This window comes from Leguminivora glycinivorella, chromosome 7, assembly GCF_023078275.1.
Source record: "Leguminivora glycinivorella isolate SPB_JAAS2020 chromosome 7, LegGlyc_1.1, whole genome shotgun sequence".
In the NCBI taxonomy this organism is placed as follows: domain Eukaryota; kingdom Metazoa; phylum Arthropoda; class Insecta; order Lepidoptera; family Tortricidae; genus Leguminivora; species Leguminivora glycinivorella.
In genome coordinates this window covers 2,520,088-2,539,843 of record NC_062977.1, presented here as the reverse complement: position 1 = coordinate 2,539,843, position 19,756 = coordinate 2,520,088, and the positions used below count along the sequence as shown (strand labels likewise).

The window sequence follows — 19,756 nt, the reverse complement described above, 5'->3', positions numbered from 1 at the left end:
ACTTTTTAGCTAATCAGTTCAGTAACTTTATTATGAATAAGGTAAGTCTGTCTAGCTAATCTAGATCTAATGAGGAGGCGAACTCAAACGTTATTAAGGCCACCTTATTTGTCCATTGTGTTGCCGGGGAATAATGGGTTTATGTCTAAAACTCCAGATTTTGTAAAAACGATGTATTAAAATGGTCTCTTTACAAAGAATATCTTATGAATATTGACAGGAAAAAATATGACATACAACAAATTGAAATTAAGAAAGGAAGAAACACATTGCGCTGATAAATAATTTCATACGTGAGAGCGAGAAAATGATTTTTTTTCTCTCACACACATATGAATTGCCTTACCTTGCACAGGCGCCGTCTGGTGGGATAAAAATGTCAGTGTGCCTCCTCATTATTAGAACCACGTCCAAATCGAGCACAGGTAATGCCAGTAAGGTTTATGTTAGTGTCTATTCTTTTAACTCTTACCTAAGATAATTATCTCTTCCTTTAAATACAAATTATAGTTCTTGTCTATAGTTTATATCGAAAGAGCTAGCATAACTATCAAATATACGCACCACCCGTTTATTGCGCACTTAGGTTATTACGAAAGAGACGAATATATGTCGCGCGATAATCGCTGCCTGTTGTGCTGGCTAAATTGTTATTAGTCTTAACAAAATATTGTTTCGAAAATTATGATTGTGTATTTCGAATAGTTTTAAATTTATTCTATGTATTGTTAAGTATTGAATTATTGTTGATATTTCTTAAATGCCCTTTTATCTATTATTATTAATTACTGTTTATATTGTGTGCGTTGCCAACCTACCTCTATAAATTTTAGATTACCTAGTGACGTATTAAATTTTTTACAAATAGTTTCTTATGCTCACTCAATCCTCACACTTTTGTAAAGCCGAATTTTGATGAAAAACATAAGATTTAGACCGCTATTATATGTGTATAGTTTAGTAAAAGTGAAATGGGAATTTGTAAAATACAAAACGAACCACTAACGTGTCAGGTTTTTTTATAATAAATTTTTGTAAGTGCTCACTCAGTCCACACGTTTTGAGAAAGTTAAAAATGTAAATATCTTAAGATTTGTAGCACCACAGACACTCGAAAGTACTTCAACATTTAGTAAAAAAATTTACTAAATATCCACCATCTAATATTTTATATTCGTTGTCTGGTTTTAAAGATATTCAGACATAATTTTTCTCATACAAATGTATCATGTAGGGTGACCACACTATGTCGGCTCCTGATTTTCCCGGCTTTCCCATTGTCATATTGAGATTGGGGAGTCACTAGGTAATCTAAAATTTATAGAGGTAGGTTGGCATATTTTTTACTAAATGTTAGTATATAAATATTATATGTTAAATGAATACATTCACTGTTTTCATTGGTGGTTTGTGAGAACTGAGTGAGCACATGTTAATGACTGTATCTTTTGATTTATCTTTTTACAAATTCAGAGATTCGTTTTACAATTGTTTTAGAACTTTTACTAAATGATCAGCATATTTTTTTTTATTTTTGGAAGGTGCTCACTCAATCCACACGCACACTTTATATTGTGCCCACGAATGTGTATCTATTGTTAACATGGCAATACTTGGTATAAAACCTGAGTGGACGCTCGGAGCGTCGTGTGATACTATACTGCACGACCACGGATGATTTTACTAATTCTGTTGCGGTACAAATTCGCGAAAAAAATGTACTTTTTTGTACTTACGTTTAAAAAAAATGTACGTCTATGGTTTCGGAGTTTCGACATAGGGGCCGTGGTCGTCCTAGGTAGGTACTCCCTGGCACGACCACACTATATTTAATGAGTTTTTAAATTTATATTGTGGTACTAGTTCACATAAAAAATGTACTTTTATGTACTTACCTTTTTAAAAAAAATACCCGCAGGGACTCAGAGTTTCGACATGGCTTGTGGTCGTACTAGGATAGGTCACACTAAGTTTTTGAAGTAATTTACATAGTACAATTTCAAAACATTTGTTTAACATTCATTTGACCATCAAATTAAACATAAATATAGTGTGGTCGTGCCAGGTAGTAGGTACTTATCTAGCACGACCACAACCCATGTCAAAACTCTGAAACCATGCGAGTATTTTTTTAAAAGGTAAGTACAAAAAAGTACTTTTTTTTTCGTGAATTTGTACTGCAACAGAAATTTAAAAACTCATTTAATATAGTGTGGTCGTGCCAGGGAGTACCTACCCAGCACGACCACGGCCCCTATGTTGAAACTCCAAAACCATAAATGTACATTTTTTTTAAAGGAGGTACAGAAAGGAAGTACATTTTTTTTGGTGAATTTGTACCGCAACAGAATTAATAAAATCATCCGTGGTCGTGCTGTATAGTATCACACGGAGCGTCCAGTTCGGCGGGGCTGGCCCGCTCACGTGATCGCTATGCAGCGTCGACTCAGAACACTTGTATGAGCTTCAATTGTTTGACATGCACGCCGCAAGCCTTTCCCCGCTGCACGCCCAATATGAGCGTGCAATCAGCCCTAAAGCTAAGTTTAGACGTGCAACTTATTGCAGCAAGTATATTCAAGAAAGAAATGCAGATATTTGCCACTCACTCTTACTTATAGTCTCAAAACTTGCAGGAATAACGTGCACGTCTAAACTCAGCTTTACACTAACATACAATTATTTGTACCTCTTATAACTCGACCATCGACAATTGAAGTTTTGTTTATTTGTTTCTCTCTTGCTCTGACAGCTGAGCCTCACTGGAGCGACAGAGATATAGATTGAGGAACGAAATGGGGTTGACTGTGCATATATGGCGCCAAAATCACTTAAATCTATCTCTAGTTCTGTCCTAAGAGATTTGGCTTAATGGGCTGGCATCCTAACCAACTATTTTGGCTCAGTGATCCATGGTGAATCATGGCGCCATCTATTCAAAACTTCAATCGATCTGTAGCGCGAAAGACGCATTTTTAACAGTACCTAAATATCGGGCACTTCATAAAATAAAAATTAAATTGTAAATTACCATGTTAGCTTTTTTTAATATAACATTGTAATGTCATTGTAGACTGTCTATTTATATTGTATTTGCCCGCGGCAGCTACCAGTAGGCAATTTAGTTGGCTACACTAGTTTATTGCCGAGCACTTGCAAAGTTATCGAATATGCATTTGGTGATCCTTGTTTGACAAAAAGACAAATATTTATGTGGTGTTGTATTGTGTTCACATTGCATTATTTGATACGCTCGCGCGAACGGATTGTACCTCGGTATAATTACACTAACGATGGATGTTTCAATGTCATTAGCATGAAGAATTGGGTACATTGACATTTCCCATTTCCATTGCAGGCACATTTTGCCATATATTACTGCCGTCAACATGGGCTAGACAGGAATATGCCAAATTACGCTAGTGCGATAGAGATAGGAAATCATTCTGAACACGATATTCTTCGTCTAGCGTTTTTACTTTAGTTCATATATGTATATCTACTATACCTAATAAATAATAATTCTGTCATAGTTTAACATGAAATCACTTGATGATGTATGTGATTACAATGAAATAAGGTGAAAAAATGGATACATCTCTTTGTAGTCATAAAAAAAGCGAATACCTCGTACACTGTGCCATAAAGTGTAATGTTACTTACTATTTACAAGTACAATTCGTTCGCCGTTTAAATTGGTATAAATGTAATATATGTTGTACTGTTTTATATTTGTATTGTATTAAATTACCACCATGTTGGGTGTCTGTCTGTATATGGGTTGTTGGAAGCTTTCATGTATTCATACTAAATATAATTATCGTATTTAATTATTTTATTTTTAAAAGTCCGTACACGATTTGGAAATGTATCTTCCATTCCTCTAATTCAATTTACAGTTTGATTACAACATAGCTTTTTCCATTTGAGTGTCCCGTAAACTCTTTGGGCATGATTTTCATAACGATATTCGACGATATTGGCCGTATCGTATACGGACTTTTAAATGACATTAAATCTATCCTTTAATTAATTCCAGTATCGATTTGTACAATAAATTTATTGTTCTTTAAATTTGTTTTATTTTACATTTACCTTGCAACTCTATTGAACATCCAGGTAAAGCTAGGTAAGAAATTATGATATGAAAAAATTAAAAAGATAGAAATAGAAATATTAATGCAAAGTGCTGAAGCACTTTTAGAGGAGGTAGGGCCTAGCGAATGATATTCCGCTTTGTGTGGTAGGGCACAGCACAGCGGATATCGTCTCGCTCGAATCTAGAGCAGAGCCCAACTGGGGTAGTACCTCCGCCTTACAGAAGACCGCAGCCAAATAGCACTAGACCCTACTCATAGTGTTGTGTTCCTGCCGGTGAGTAAGGCTGCCAGAGCTCAACGAGGGTGCGGTGTGCTGATGACGGGAGGACTTACGGAACTAACTTTTTCCGTCTATTGTCCTTTGAGTCGTCGGCAACCCGAACCCTCCTTGGAGCTTGTACATTCCTTTTTGCTGTGTACTTAACACAGCAAAAGGGAGTGTACAAGTTTCTAATAGGGTGGCAACGCGCTTGTGACACTGAGTTGCAGGCGTCCATAGGTTACGGTGACCGCTTTACATCAGGCGGGCCGTATGCTTGTTTGCCACCGACGTAGTATAAAAAAAAAAAAAAAGCACAATTCTGAGCTTGATCCTTTTTGCTGACACATAATCTGTTTTTTTTTTTGTTTGTTCTTACTGTTTATGTTGATGTGTGTATGTGCAAATTCATAAAAAAATGTACATCTGTCTCCCCTCATGACCCTAGCATAGGTCTTTTCAAACCATTTAGGATATATGTGCCATTATCTAGGTAAAGGGACCTAATTGTTGATGGCGCTTGAGCGATGTTCGTGTACAAATACGACACCGCGGGACGTAAGCGCCATCAACAATAAGCTCCTTTACCCAAATAACGTCACATGTCGCATATTGATAGCTATCGAGAAATAAAATGAACTAGTGTAAACAAAATGCATTTATTCCATAATTAAATAATTACATATTAGTATAACAACACAAAATTACAATATTGTCTAAATAAGTGTCTACTGAACCGTAGGAGGCAGCCCGGCTCTGCTTGTGTTTGTATATTGTTTGAACTTAAATCCCTTATCTGAAACAAAGACAATCTTATTTAGTAAATTTTACTACACATAAGTATATTTTATTTATTTTTTATTTATTTTAGTTATATCATCAGACCTGTCGTCATGTATGGATCAGAGTGCTGGGCCCTAAAGGTGATGGATGAAAAGAGATTGCATGTAACAGAGATGAGAATGTTAAGATGGATGTGTGGCGTGACAAGGATGGATAAGATAAAAAATGAGTATATAAGAGGAAGCCTGAAAGTTGCACCGATAGTAGAAAAAGTAAGAGCTAATCGTCTGGCATGGTATGGGCATGTGATGCGAAGGGATGAAAGTCATGTGACGAGAAAGGCATTGCGAATGAGTGTGGAAGGAAGTAACGGGAGAGGAAAACCGAGGAAAAGGTGGATGGATTGCGTGAGAGATGATATGAAGCGAAAGCAAGTGAATGATGAAATGACGGATGATAGGGAGGTATGGAAGCGGAAGACATGCTGCGCCGACCCCAAATGAATGGGATAAGGGCAGGCGAATGATGATGATGAAGTATATTTTACTTCTTCTGAGGCTGCTAAGACAGCTACAAACTTGTATAGTAACAGTTTAACATGATTACAGTCCAGTGCCCCACACATGGGAATCTTCTTACAATCGATATTACAATAAGTGTGCAGTGCAATGTTTAAAAGGTTCTATGTCCAATTTTCACAGGACACTGTTCATGTATCCTGTGCAAAATTGAATTACCATATATTTTTAATTGTACTGTTTGGACCATATGTTGTCTGCAATAAACGGATTTATTATTATAAATTGAAATAGATATCATACACGAAAGAAAAAACGACAAGGCCCAGGGTTGGCGGGCGGGTGGTCTAGTGGTAAAGACGTTAGCCGCGTAAGCTGAAGACCCAGGTTCGATTCCCGGCTTGGCCACCAGTGGGCCTTGTCGTTTTTTCTTTCGTGTATGATATCTATTTCAATTTATAATTTATATATAGTAGTGTGACTACTTGAAAAAAATAACAAATCAAAAAAGTATTCAATAAAATAATTTGATTTGTTCCCTAGTTGTACGGATTTATTATTATTATTTTATTATATATCTGCATTCATCCGTAAAATTGCTTTATAGCATTCAAAGTGTAAGTCATAACATAACTTAGGAATAAGAGGACATACTTTATCCTTTTCAATAAGGATACTAAGGATAGTAAGAGTTTCTCTTCAACATTTATTAACACTATATAGAGTCAGATCCCTTTATTCCATAAAAACTGTCTGTAATTATATGCTTAAAATAAAGCTGTTGGTCATTATGAAACAGTTAAATTATTTAAAGTTTTCAATATCAATAATAGCTAATCTTCACAAAAAAAACTATTGGTCAAGCAAAAATAAAATATAATTTTACCTGTAAATCATAGACCATTACTCTATGAAGTGGACTTCTTGGGATTTAATTGAAATTCACAGTTGGCATACGCAATGCCCATGCCCATGCCTATGCCGGTGAGGATGGGCCATTTCCGCCTGCCGAGGAAGAGCAGGGATGCCAGCGATCCTAGTACCAGGCCACCTCCTGAAATTCAAAACATAATACATTCCCATTTTTGTACAATTATAAGTCACTAATATTCGAAGTTTTGTGTTGTTTACAACTTTGATGATATTTTGCTGGGACGTCAGTCTTCCATGACCACTGCCAGTGCAAGCTGGCCAAAATGTTGGAGAAAAGGTGAAATAATTATATTTATTCACATTCGACCTGTTAAGACTTTAAATATAACACATTTATATTTTGCCATTGTAAGTGGCCTTTCTATTAAAAAAGTTATTTGCTAAGCACATCTAATATGTTAGTATAAAGTGACCCATTTACTTGGCCACAAAATAAATGTAAATTTGAATACAAATTGTATATCACAATGCTGAAAAGTTGAAAGGCATTAACTTCGGTCTCAAAGTTGAAGAGCAGTAAATGGGTATGCATGTCATACAATAGATACCACATTTTTCTTTTGACTGACAAAACAAGATAGGGTTCTAAAACAGTACTGATATAAAATGTTTTAACAACTACTGTTACGTATTATGAATACTAGTCCACAAGTTTGTCAACAGCATAAGTAGACTAGACTTTATTTTCTAAAACACTGCTCTTGACTTGCATTTAATTCTTAGAGTTATGTTATTCTTATCTATTAGACCTTTACACAACTTATCCGACTCCTTTTTCTTCATTGCTGCCTTATAAACATGTGAAATGAGCGAAGAAATGGCGTATAGCATATGGATCACATCCAAAATTTAGGTAACTAATAACACGCATCTTACAATAGGTATAATCAAATAAATTGCAATCTGAATGAGTTCTGTATTCAAAAGCTTGTGCATTATATAACAGGCTACAGGTTTCAAGGTCCAAAATGTTTACCAAAATTCTGTTCCTTACCGGTTTTAACAACTCCGTCCGTGAGACACATGTCCAGCTTCGCTGAGAACTCGTCGACAGGTTCTTTTCCTTTCGCCATATTTAGGGTTGTTCGTTATTGCACAAAAGGATAAAAGATCACGAAAATGCAAAAGTTCGTTTGTTAAATAGTGCAAATTCAGATAAAAGGGGATCTCATACACTTTTACATAATGCAAATCGGCAGTGAAGAATAAAATTTCACATGACAGATTGTCATCATTTTGACATTCAATTTGACAGCCACACCATTTCAAGCAATGTTTAAAAAGCTGCGTTTTCGTGACATTGCAGAGACTTTGTCGTTTTAAATATAACTTTAAATAGTTTAGAAACTATTTAAGTTGCATAAAAAACCATCCAACACTAAATACATCAAATTAAGTCCATCAACATCAAATATTTATAGGAAGTATAAATCTATTAAATTGGTTAATTGAAGTTATATCAAGACAGAACAGTCTAAGTAATATAATATGTTCAGTAAAATTATGTGAAAACATCTCAAATATCTAGAACTACCTATTTAAAACAAGCCTGGAACAAATTTGTTTCTGAGTGTGACACTGACACTGACATTTGACATTGACATATTGAAATATCTGAAAGTCGAACCTGAATTCGATTTGGATTTTAAAGATTTTACATAATAGAGTACTTACTATGCTTTAAAATGTTGTCTAGTCGAATATATCTACGTAATTCCTTTCTATTACTAACATCCAGGAACACAAGTACTACAAATGAAGCAAAATCAATGCAAACACCGAATCCCACAAAAATCAACTGTGACATGGTTGGACCCCCTGATCCCGTGTCGAATTTACGAAAGGTTATTTACAAACAGCCTGCAAATGAAACGGATTTAGAAAAAAGGTACAGGGAGCTCCGGATGGAAGTTCAGAAATGGAACCAAAACTTCTGGACACAACACAATTCGAGATTTTTTCAGGTACGCTCATGACTGTTCGTCATTCTTAGTACTCAATACTTCCAGTGATCAGACTCAAAATGAATTACGTATTAAACATAAAACGTGTATTGTCTCTGTTATTTTAGGTAACTGAAGGTAATAATAAGTTCTCATTATTATAATTTCAGGAAAGAGAAGATTACCTTAAAAAGAACTTACCTGAAGGCAAACAGAACTTGACAGCTGATGAGATGAGTGTCTTCTACAAAGCCTACCTGGATAAAAACTGGAAAGCACACATTACTTATAATATAGAGTGGTACAAGAAAAATATTACTCTTTTAAGTTTAGCGATACAAGTGAAACTTAGAAGATTATTTAGATTAAAAAGTAATAAGTAGTTATATGTATTTTTATTTAATTTTGGAATACAAATGTTAAGTAAGATTTACTTCACAAAATCTCAGACCATAAAATAACCTTTGGGCTAAACCAGTGGTGGACAAAGTACGGCCCATGGGCCAAATCCGGCCTGCAAAAAATTTTTATCTGGCCCTCCACCAGCCCTTTAAAATAGTACATTGCGATACAAGTGCGTAAAAAAGGAAGTTCGAAACGAGTGGCGACACGAGTTACGAATTTCCTTTTCGCACGTGTACGTACGAGTTACAGAATTTCCTCCGAAGTTTCGACCTTTTCGCACGTGCGTAAAAAAAACACCATCTGTACTGAAATATATGTTAAATGGCTAGTGTATTTTTTCAGTACAGAATGTACAGATGACGTCATGTGAAATAAAAGTTTATATTTCTCATACATACTGTTTGATAAAAATATTAAAAATACTGGTTGACAACGACATGACATTTTAGAATTATCTTTGTCTTTGATACATTTGTCAGTTGTGACAAATATTTTACTACCAATTTGTATAAATATGTTTTTGATTTATAATATTGAAAAACAAAATTAAGTGAAAAAATTTATATAGTGTGGAGCAAACCATCATGTGAATGTATTAAAATAGTATTTTATTAGGAGAAAGTATTTTTTTTATAATGTATGTTGCATTCAGATGGTTGTGGGGATTGTGCTTTGCCATGTGGCTGGGTCTTTGCTGTCTGGATATGTATTTGACCCAGTATAAGACTAGCATATATCTAAGTAAGTATTAGATCAAGAAAATTGCTTTTTATCAATAATTACTTACTGCAATATTAATTGTATCAATTGTATGTAATTTCTAATTCATCTGTTTCTTTCCATACTCTATGTAAGTACCATTCTTATTATGCAATCTAATCAACAGGTACTGCCATCACTCCTTATAAGGTTTACAAATATAGCAACGAATCTTTATTAAAAGACGTAAAAATGGAAAAAATAACCCAAAACTGGCATCTAAGAAAAAAGAAAAAGCACCATCGGATCGCCTATCTACACTATGTAACATTTTTGGCTGGCGCAATTGCTTTGTTCGTTTACAATAAGAGAGCCTTGCTGGCCACATACTGCAGAAGTAAGATTATTATACCATTACATTTTTTCGAACTTCAAAACTGTTTAAAAATAATCGCCGATTATGTAAGTGTTGCCATGCTCAAATTATGGAGATTTCTAAAGGAAAAACTGCAAAATTACCCATGCATCATTGAGCAATCTGAAAATGGACAGAACACTAATTTATCATTACTTAAAAGGATGAAGGACCTTGTGCGTGATCGTAAAGCTATAGGGCAGATTTTAATGGCAGCCATTGAAGAGAACAAGAATATCAGGCGACAATGTCAGTTAGAAATCATTGCCAAAAATCGGCTTCTACGTTACGTTAAAGATACTCAAAATGTAATGAAGGAGAACAAATCGCGCTACGTAGATTTCCAGCAACTTTACATGACAACATCAAAAGAAAACTGTTTAATGAAAATGACTATTAAAAAACTGCAGAAAGAAAAAATGGAAGCAGAGAAAAATCTATTAGAGTTGATAAATATCGTTTATAGGTCGAGAAATAACGATCTAAAGGCCTATTGCACAAGATTTATTGTGCACACGAAGAAAAACTTACTGAATTCTGACGTCGGCGCTGAAATACACAAGTTTTTGCAAAAATCTAAGCCTGTGATAACTGTAGTTGACGAAAAATTGCACTTTTCAAACAACGATCTTTTAACTCCTCGGGTAACTGAAATTATGGATGACGATGATAATTTTGCGAGTTATGGGTCCACTGGACCCAAACTACGTGGTCTACCAGGCGAATACGTCTGGACAGCTAAAAATAAGGACGGCATTATTGAGAAGCTGTACGAGTATGAATGTGGTGCTCATTCAGATAATGGTGAAACTATACGGAGGATACGAGAATATTCTGTATTTCATGATAAAGATAGTCTTGTTGATCAGACGAGGTAAGTTGTGTACGACTGACATACCTATATACTTTGAAACCCTCTGAAATGCGAACTTTTTTGTTAGAAAGGTGTAAAGCGTTTGACCACGATCTCACTTGCTAGGGAAGGAAGGATTTATCACCTACAACATCGAGTAGGAGTAGGTCACAAAAGATTTGCGACAGCGAAACTACCCTCACTTACATATTAACTCGTTAGAAAGATACACCGTTTTTTTTTTTCATATTTCAGCTTGGCTGCTTCCATCCCAACTTTCCCAAGCCTAAGTGCGAGTGCTACAAGGTTAAGGCTCGATATTAAATCCTTCTCAAGCCAAGGATTCCTAACGAAGATCTTACTTAAAAGCGTTCCTTTACAATTGCCGCCCAGCGCTGAAACACCTCCGTTACCCTATATGGCGAGTGTTTGTGATTCGTAGACAATTAACGATTGTTTGGGTAGTTTGAAAATAAATTCGTTTGTATTAAGATTGTGTCATTAATTTTTATCCCCGGACATGTATTGTGAAATAATAGAATTAGGGAAATAACATAATTTATCCTGGTAACATTATATCACGACGTTAAGACCGTTGACAGTCAAGTCGATGTAAAAGTCAAAATTATTGACAACTGTAATGCTTATATTATTTCAATAAAATTCTTGAAATTAAAGAATTCAAGCTAAATTCCAGGTAAGAATCTGCATTTTTATATATTGTGTCTTACTTAATAGAAAGCCTTTTTAATTCAACTACCAGTAACTGTTTTAGCTAAAACACAGCATTAAACAAATAAACCGTATATATTCGTCGAGAAACCCCGAAACCCTTAGTTTGTCCCTCTTCTCCGATGTAGTCCAATATATGTAAAATCGTCCTGTACAAAGAAATTTAACAGAATGCGAATAAAAAGCCAAAAAATATCACGTCACGTCTGCATTTTGACGTTTCAAATGTTGCCATGCCTTAATTGGAAAAATCCTGTATTACTTGCAGAGGACAAATGAACTCGTTATCCGAAATCGACACGACTTCAATTAAATGGAAAACAATACGCAAAGAAGGGCTGGATTTAGACTACGCTGTAGCTATACCTAGAAGCATTGCCAACAACATCTTAAAGGAACTAGAAAAGACATTGGAATATTTTAAAGGGGATCTAGCAAAAATAACGTAATTCCTTTCCTTGTCTACAGTTTAATAAAGCTTTTATTACAACCTTTAGGGCCACTTGCACCAACGAAAACAAAGGGTTAACCCACCATTGTATATGAGGAGTGTCTTTTCAAAAGGACTTATTTCTATTAAGTCAACAGAGGTTATTTTTATCTGTCTTCCTAGAGAAATAACCCTTGTTGACTTATAGAAATAAGTCCTTTTGAAAAGCCACTCCTCATATGGAATTTGACAGATGACAGCCCACTAACCCCGAGTTAAATGTTTGGTGAAAGTGGGCCTTACATAAATGTCACTCTGCTATTTTGCTACTTAAGTAAGAAACATTATTATATTCTCACATCAGCTATTCGAGAAAGTGCTTATCCTTCTCTGCTAGGAGCTAGGGACCACATGCACTTTTTACTTCTGTTTTCCGCTGTTCTGTGTCATTTAGTATCGTAGGTGGTAACGATAAATCGTGCAATATGATATGATAATACTCTGGTCTTGGGGAGACACGGTGATAAATTCAAACTTTTAATTACCGTGGACGACCACTATAGGTCACGACCACATCACTATCACTTCATCATCACTACATAGTATAAAACAAAGTCGCTTTCTCTGTCCCTATGTCTCTATGTATGCTTAAATCTTTAAAACTACGCAACGGATTTTGATGCGGTTTTTTTAAATAGATAGAGTGATTATAGAGGAAGGTTTACATGTACATAGGTATAGTACCCGTGTGAAGCCGGGGCGGGTCGCTAGTCTATAAAATAATTTGATTACACGAATGTGAAAGTTACCTAAGAATGTAGCATACACTATAAATTTATCTTGTATTCTTAAACCAGCGTTTTTGGCAAAGAGTATCCTTTGCCTAGACAGCAAGTGGCGTATGGGGATCCAGGAATATGTTATAAATATTCTGGAAAAACTATACCAGCGTTGCCGTGGCCAGCACCAGTTCTTGCTTTGCGAAATTTCCTCGAGAGTATAAAAGGGATTAAGTACGATTTTGTCCTAGTAAACAAGTAAGTATCAAAAGATGTAATACAACTTCTAAGAGCTAAGCCTTTACATTTACTACTTAACTGTGTTTAAACCCAGCTGACACCTTTAAATAATTTACTTTTTATTTTCAGGTACAGGAATGGCAATGACCATATGGGTGAACATAGAGACAATGAACCTGAATTAGACCCCACGTACCCCATCGCTTCCATATCGTTCGGTCAAGAACGACCTTTTGTTCTTAAACACAAAAATGCGAGAAAACCTGGCCCAGAAAAAAAGCAGATAGCTCCAGGTGACCATACTTTACTTTAAATCTTCATACTTATTAATTGTTACAGAGTCATCAATATTTCTTAGCTTATTGAACATATATCGCAGTAAACGGGCTTCATAGGTCACTGTCTGCTTCGCTTTTGTATTCGCATCTTCTTCCTGAAAAGGATTCTCAATAACAGTACTGACTCGCTGACCGTAGGTCTCACAACCCTCAAGAAACTGCAGGCAATCTTTGATAGTATTATCCTTAACTACAATCAAGTGTTTAGAAAGATTTTCCAGAAAAGACAGAAAGCAGCGCTTTGCGTAGAACCAAGTATCCGTCCCGAGGCGTTTGTTAAACGGCTCCAGAGATTTGATCACTCTAGAGATCCCAAATTCATAGTTCCCTTTAGCGCAATATAAAGTTCCGATGACCAAGTTAACGATGCATAAGTGATAGAACTTCTTATGCGGGTCTTCAAAAATTTGCTGTTCTTCCTCCTTTTCTATCTTTCGCATTATATCTTCAGCTTCTTCGTTCTGGGATGTCATGATATAAGAGACGCACAAATTCGCTAAAACAACTGCACTAATATCCAGAATGTTGTCATATTGTTTCTTGACGATAGGCTCGTAGAAGCTAGCAGCTTCTTTGTACTTATTCTCCTGCATGAAAAGAACGTGAGCTACATTCAGGCGCCATACGTCGGACTCGTTGCAAAATTCAACAGATTTCCGGAAAATTTTCTCCACTTGGCCATAGTTTTCCATGTCCCAGTATATTTTCGCTTGAGCCATCACAACTGGAATGTACCTTTCCAAGGCTTCTTCATACTCCACAACAGCTTTCTTGACCTGATCATTATCTCCTTGCGACCTGCTTTCTTGAACAACTTTAGTTAGCTTCCTTAGTTGTTCGGCATGTTTAGATGCAATATCTTCGTATTTCTGAAAAGCTTCCTCGGGCGACGTTTGACTCGTTATGATTGCATCCAAAAAATCGTATAAGTAAGGGGTTAAATATTTATATGTAAACTGCGCATTTTCAGCTAACACGTCAGCAGCCAGATCATAATACTCAAATTTACAATAGAGTAGTAACAAATTTGCAAACGTTTCTGGAGGGAAAGGGTCTTGTTGTAAAAGAAAATGCAGTTTTTCGAAGCCATCCGTAGGTTTTATATCAATAGAAGTCAAGGCAACGTTGTGTAGAGTAACGGCGTCTAGTTCGTGCTCCTGTCTGGGTGGCATGTCGTTGAGAGCCTCTCTTGCGGCTTCAACATTTTTCAATTGGTACTCAATAGCCGCTTTAAGATTAAATACCTCAGTCAGTGCTGTCTCGTGAAGTGTTAGAGTGTTTCCTACTGACTTGACCTCGGAAGTCTCGGCTTGCATGCCCACGGCTAACTCGGGGTGATCACGAATACCTCTCTCAATAACGAGGGTGATGTGTTTCAATGCTTGAGGATATTCTTTCAGTTTAAAGTAGCAAAGTGCTACATTGTAATGAAGATGCGCGTTAAAACCCAGTACACTTAAACTGCGAGAAAACTTTTGTAATGCTTCTTCGTATTGGCTATCTTTGTATAACAAGCATCCCAGATTTATGTCTTTGTCAACGTCATCTTGAATATACGAGTCAACAAGACTTTTTGCAGCACCGGTATCTTCTTCTGCATATTTTATCGCTGATTGTAGTTTAATAACCGTTCGCTCTAACTCTGGAGCCGTAATTTGCATGGTGACTTTATAAGATTCATCAAACATTGATGCCTCATACAGTGCCTGTGCAAAGTAGAGCTTGTACTCTGGCACGTCAGGGTGCATAGCGGACAGTTGCTCGTAGCAGTTCGCTGCTTCGACGAAGGCCTGAGTCCTGTAGTAACAATAACCGAGCAAGGACAGTCCAGCTCTGTTTGGGTTAAAATTGATAGCATCATTGAGTGCTTTTATGGCGTCCTCGTACCTTGCTTCCTTTATCTGTAACATCAAAGGCGTTATATCAAGATGCTATCGGTCTACTATGAAGTGTCTTGCGCAATTATTGATTTACTTTAGTACTATTAAGTAAAGAAATGTCTGGCACATGTATTGAGTGAATGCACCCTCTGATAACTGCATGATACCTACACATAATTGCATTGAGATAAGTCGAACATGTGTATGTCCTTTACGCCAGAAATAGGTTGAGTGTTTACTATCCTAGTTTAAAGAACGGATGGAATAACGTTCGAGATTATTAAGTAAAATTGCATTACCATTTATAATGCTTTTGCTACATGTTATTAATTCCACTGGCTCTGGCTTATAATACATTTACTAACTGTATTCCTTTTTTATCTACATGATCTACATCCCTATATAAAACCTTCGTTGGAAGTACTATTAAATTATCTTGATTTGAATCAAGCTCAAGTACGATCCGGCTATTTATGTAGATAAAGATCTATTGATGTTGTCTATTTTTTAATAATCAAAACAAGTCGATAACATAAGAAGTTGTAATATTATGTCTATTACAACTGCTCATAAATGCGCATTTGTTTCAAATCCAGTTCTAAACATTTTGCACAATAATAAGAAACAAACAAATAAAGCACTGAAGGAAACTACTTAAGGAGTACTTAGTCATAGATAAAACTTTCAGACTTAAGTATATTTGCCGGCGTTATTGCAAACACGTTCTAGCAAAGCTGTTTGTTTAATTTTAGAAAAACTTTAAGGTCACCGTAATAAAATTATTTTACAGAGTATCGAACGATCTTGGATCTGGTTAAAAATAGGATTTAAGACAAAAAGACGATACCCTAGTTACTCAATTGTCTAAGGGTACCTGTCCCCAATTATCGTGTTATCAACTAATCAAATAACGATATACAAAGTAAAACTATGCAGTTACACCGACTTATTACAGACGGATATGAATTTATATAATAGTTTGTCAAGCCATTTCCGCTAGTAGACAGTTTCTACAAATATAACATTGTCGGTGGGTGCGAAATTTGGCGACCCATCGAAAATTCAAAGTTTAAAGTCTGACCAAAAAGAGTAGAAATTAAAAAGTGGCAACACTGGCAACCTCGTAGCACAGTATAATAAAGAGTACTATCGTACCTACAGTATGGCCACTCCCGCTCCCCGCTGAAAGTGCCGCCCACGGCCCACCCCCTCTCGGTTACCTCACAGTTACCGCCTGTCAAAAATGCGAACAGTCGACCTGTCATATTTCACTCATACAAGCATAGTACGCGTTCACCTACACGAGCTTAGACTGTGTGGTAGGAACGCGCCTCTTTCATATATTTGATCGCCAGTGTCCGAGGTGCGCTCGTAGTGTCGTCCCGTATTCTCACACACATTGATTTGAAAGGGATCACACTACAACGCTGCGCTGCCACATTAATTTCTAGTCTTTTTGGTCATACTGTATCTTTACTGTCAAAGGCTGGCCGATTATACTTCATTTTTATCTTTATTCTTATATTATCTTAATTCCAATGATTTATTATGGTAGTGTCGAATTCTTTTAGTAGTTGAGTGACCGAGTGGGATAAGTAATTAATACCTATAACCTTATGCAATCTTAAAGTAATCCCTAAAACTCCTAGCTACTCCTAATACCTGTCGTTAATCTAATCTACATTAACGAAGGCCTATTACAATAGTACCCACCATTTCTAAAATGGTAGAATCAAATGTCGTCTCACCTTATGACTCATTTAGAATCGCTATCACAATTAAACAGTTCGCATACCGACAAAAAATGTCGAAGCCAGTACTATCGATATTTCCGTGTGCTCGTTTCAATTTGATAAAATGCTAAATTTCATCAAATGCGATAACGAGTGGATTCGTAACGTAACAATGACTTGTCTGTGTAAGATTATATATATGATAGCATGCGCCGCCGTTGCAAATACAAGTACCTAATGAGTACCTATATTTACTTACGTCGAGAATTCAAGACAAATCAAATAACGTACAATGTAAATGCGCTTGCTACACAGTAGTGTTAAATAAAATCGTAACGAAACTGAACCTTTATTCTAAAAAATTCTAAGAGTTTGAGTTAATACACGGTGTTTCCGGTATCACTCAAAACCTCAGACACCCCAACTGATTTTTATTTTTTTAAACTCATCTAGAGTATTCATCTTTTAATCTGATCGTTACTTTTTTTTAAATTGAATTTTTAATTTTCTGTACAGCTCTACTTGACTTTTAGCTCTACACTCAATAAAATAATTGCTAACTACCATCATAAACCATAAGACTATTTATTTGTGTACGTTACTGCAACGACATAAGGTTTACCAATAGACAGCTAAGATGTCACTGTAAAACACTTTAAATCTTTGTCACAGTAAACTTCAAATTGGACAGGTAATCGCAGTAAGCAAATAAACTCAATATTCAAAATGACAAGGTTGTAATTACCGGTACTAGTTCAATTTGTTATGACTTATGATAAACATTAAGATTAAACTGACAAACAACGTCAAACTAGTAGCGGAAGAAAAATAATCGTCAAATTTATAGTGTAACCAGCCAGTATTAATACGACCCTAAATACTGGATTTATTTTAAAAAGTAAACAACCTCTAGCAATGCGATATACACAATGACTTGTCTGTGTAAGATTATATATATGATAGCATGCGCCGCCGTTGCAAATACAAGTACCTAATGAGTACCTATATTTACTTACGTCGAGAATTCAAGACAAATCAAATAACGTACAATGTAAATGCGCTTGCTACACAGTAGTGTTAAATAAAATCTTATTCTAAAAATTTCTAAGAGTTTGAGTTAATATAATTCCGATGTATTACACAATACAATAAACAGAACACTTCTTGCAAAGCGTAGCGTAGTTTTATTAGACCGGGGCTTAAGTTGTCGCAACCACGCGAGTACAAGTACATGACTAGTAAGTACCGGGGTTCTGTGCCATTATTGGTCGAAAATGTTTTTGGTATGTACTCACCATGGTATAAATAGTTTTAGTATACTGTCCATCTTTAATTTGCATGTAATCCATAATCTATTCAAAGTATTCCCTTCAGATATACAGTTTCCACTCGGTAATTATTAAATCTTGGTTTTCAGTTGTGTTTACAACGCAGCCAACGCAGGTTACTATGGTAACATGCCCATGACTGTCCAAATCAAGTCCAAATTGATTGATTGATTGAATTGTGATTTTGATTGTCATACGTACTAAAAAAGTTAGTAATATAACTAACTTAATCCCCATGTTAGAATTTAGTAATGCAAATCAATTTATACTAAAATTAGAATTTTCTTTTTTCAGTTAAAATTGACCTGGAACATGGGAGTATATTGTTCATGAATCCGCCTACGAACGATATTTGGTACCATTCATTACCAACTAGAAAAAAGTTGCTAGGTGTTAGAATTAACTTAACATTTCGGAAAATGCGTATGAAATAAATATCATAACCAATTCTATTTTGTGTTTTTGTTTGTACTGTTTCATTTACCGTATCGTTTTTACCAGTTAAATACTACAATGTCCAGTTAATAAATCTAACATTATATTTTCAGTCATAAATGCTATAATTGAAAAAAGATTAATTTTGATAACTTTATTTTAATCTTTGGCTGAATGGGATAATTCCATAGACCAAACAATATCAAACGCCAATAAAAAAAACTGGTCAGATAAAATTTTATACTATTATATTTAAGTCTTGGTACTTTCTAGGTATGTATATATACCGTGGGTCATCTGTGTAAGAATGGGTACATATTTTATTCATGATGTCATTGTTAGTCGGACATCGCATTTGAACCTTAAAAAAAAACTCGCGACGTAAAATAACAATAGAAAGTCATTGATTAGGCCGCGAACTGTAGCACGGCATAGATTTCAAACGCCAATAAAAAAACTGGAATGGGTCTTATTACTGTCAACTGTCCATAGATTTAGAATTATTAAACTAGATTGTTTAGTTAGGTCAAAAAGTGTGTCCACATGAGAGGTAATTGTTTGGGCTGGTGTCCCTCTCGCACTTGCTGACAATGTCAACATTATTCAGTGACGTCATCACTGTCATAAATTGGGGATACCAGTCAATTTTCAAAGTTACTACTAAATCTACTAACACCCAATTGAAAGTATTTTTTAATTATACAAATCTTTGATTTACTGGCATCAAAATAATTACATTACAATTTTTTTGAAACATTAAAATAAAATAAGAAGTTATAAAGTCAGGTAATATACAGATAAAAATACTACTAATATGGGAACCTCATTAACACTGGCAACACGTGCGAGAGGGACACCAGCCCAAACAATGCCCTCTCATGTGGACCGTTTTCGCTAGTCTGATACGATCGACTTTCTGTTTCAGTAATAAGGTTTAATTTCGTATGGCAAAA

The 19,756-nt window shown here is 35.5% G+C and overlaps 4 protein-coding genes across 5 annotated transcripts; 2 read left to right on the top strand and 2 right to left on the bottom strand.

The window, feature by feature from the left end:
* Nucleotides 1–5,004: 5,004 nt before the first annotated feature.
* On the bottom strand, nucleotides 5,005–7,805 carry LOC125228283 (MICOS complex subunit MIC10-like). Its single transcript, XM_048132781.1, has 3 exons — nucleotides 7,588–7,805; nucleotides 6,547–6,714; nucleotides 5,005–5,155 (listed from the first exon to the last, which is right to left on the bottom strand). Exons 1-2 carry the CDS (start codon nucleotides 7,664–7,666, stop codon nucleotides 6,569–6,571), a joined length of 225 nt encoding a protein of 74 aa, XP_047988738.1. The 5' UTR covers nucleotides 7,667–7,805; the 3' UTR covers nucleotides 5,005–5,155; nucleotides 6,547–6,568.
* A 408-nt stretch (nucleotides 7,806–8,213) lies between these two features.
* On the top strand, nucleotides 8,214–8,922 carry LOC125228341 (COA8 family protein CG14806, mitochondrial). The gene is made up of 2 exons (XM_048132875.1): nucleotides 8,214–8,557; nucleotides 8,707–8,922. The coding sequence occupies exons 1-2, from the start codon at nucleotides 8,279–8,281 to the stop codon at nucleotides 8,917–8,919; spliced, it is 492 nt and encodes a 163-aa protein (XP_047988832.1). The 5' UTR covers nucleotides 8,214–8,278; the 3' UTR covers nucleotides 8,920–8,922.
* Nucleotides 8,923–9,423: 501 nt separating this feature from the next.
* Nucleotides 9,424–18,818, top strand: LOC125228414 (DNA oxidative demethylase ALKBH2-like). 2 transcript variants are annotated; one of them, XM_048132984.1, is made up of 7 exons: nucleotides 9,424–9,682; nucleotides 9,828–10,929; nucleotides 11,164–11,605; nucleotides 11,909–12,085; nucleotides 12,928–13,107; nucleotides 13,219–13,382; nucleotides 18,663–18,818. In XM_048132984.1, exons 4-7 carry the CDS (start codon nucleotides 11,916–11,918, stop codon nucleotides 18,800–18,802), a joined length of 654 nt encoding a protein of 217 aa, XP_047988941.1. In that variant the 5' UTR covers nucleotides 9,424–9,682; nucleotides 9,828–10,929; nucleotides 11,164–11,605; nucleotides 11,909–11,915; the 3' UTR covers nucleotides 18,803–18,818. The 2 variants fall into 2 exon arrangements, with proteins under 2 accessions (XP_047988941.1, XP_047988940.1); XM_048132983.1 differs by lacking the exons at nucleotides 11,909–12,085; nucleotides 12,928–13,107; nucleotides 13,219–13,382; nucleotides 18,663–18,818 and having other exon boundaries at nucleotides 9,431–9,682; nucleotides 11,164–11,397.
* On the bottom strand, nucleotides 13,378–18,462 carry LOC125228413 (tetratricopeptide repeat protein 30A). The gene is made up of 2 exons (XM_048132982.1): nucleotides 18,336–18,462; nucleotides 13,378–15,328 (listed from the first exon to the last, which is right to left on the bottom strand). Exons 1-2 carry the CDS (start codon nucleotides 18,387–18,389, stop codon nucleotides 13,394–13,396), a joined length of 1,989 nt encoding a protein of 662 aa, XP_047988939.1. The 5' UTR covers nucleotides 18,390–18,462; the 3' UTR covers nucleotides 13,378–13,393.
* Nucleotides 18,819–19,756: the final 938 nt, after the last annotated feature.

Coding starts and splice junctions, on each gene's coding strand:
- LOC125228283 (XM_048132781.1), bottom strand. CDS start 7,666: ATGGCGAAAGGAAAAGAACCTGTCGACGAGTTCTCAGCGAAGCTGGAC. Junction 6,715..7,587: donor GGACGGAGTTGTTAAAACCG/GTAAGGAACAGA, acceptor TTTGAATTTCAG/GAGGTGGCCTGGTACTAGGA.
- LOC125228341 (XM_048132875.1), top strand. CDS start 8,279: ATGTTGTCTAGTCGAATATATCTACGTAATTCCTTTCTATTACTAACA. Junction 8,558..8,706: donor ACAATTCGAGATTTTTTCAG/GTACGCTCATGA, acceptor TTATAATTTCAG/GAAAGAGAAGATTACCTTAA.
- LOC125228414 (XM_048132983.1), top strand. CDS start 9,577: ATGTATGTTGCATTCAGATGGTTGTGGGGATTGTGCTTTGCCATGTGG. Junction 9,683..9,827: donor TAAGACTAGCATATATCTAA/GTAAGTATTAGA, acceptor TCTAATCAACAG/GTACTGCCATCACTCCTTAT. Junction 10,930..11,163: donor AGTCTTGTTGATCAGACGAG/GTAAGTTGTGTA, acceptor TTCATATTTCAG/CTTGGCTGCTTCCATCCCAA.
- LOC125228413 (XM_048132982.1), bottom strand. CDS start 18,389: ATGGATTACATGCAAATTAAAGATGGACAGTATACTAAAACTATTTAT. Junction 15,329..18,335: donor CTAAAACTATTTATACCATG/GTGAGTACATAC, acceptor TTGATGTTACAG/ATAAAGGAAGCAAGGTACGA.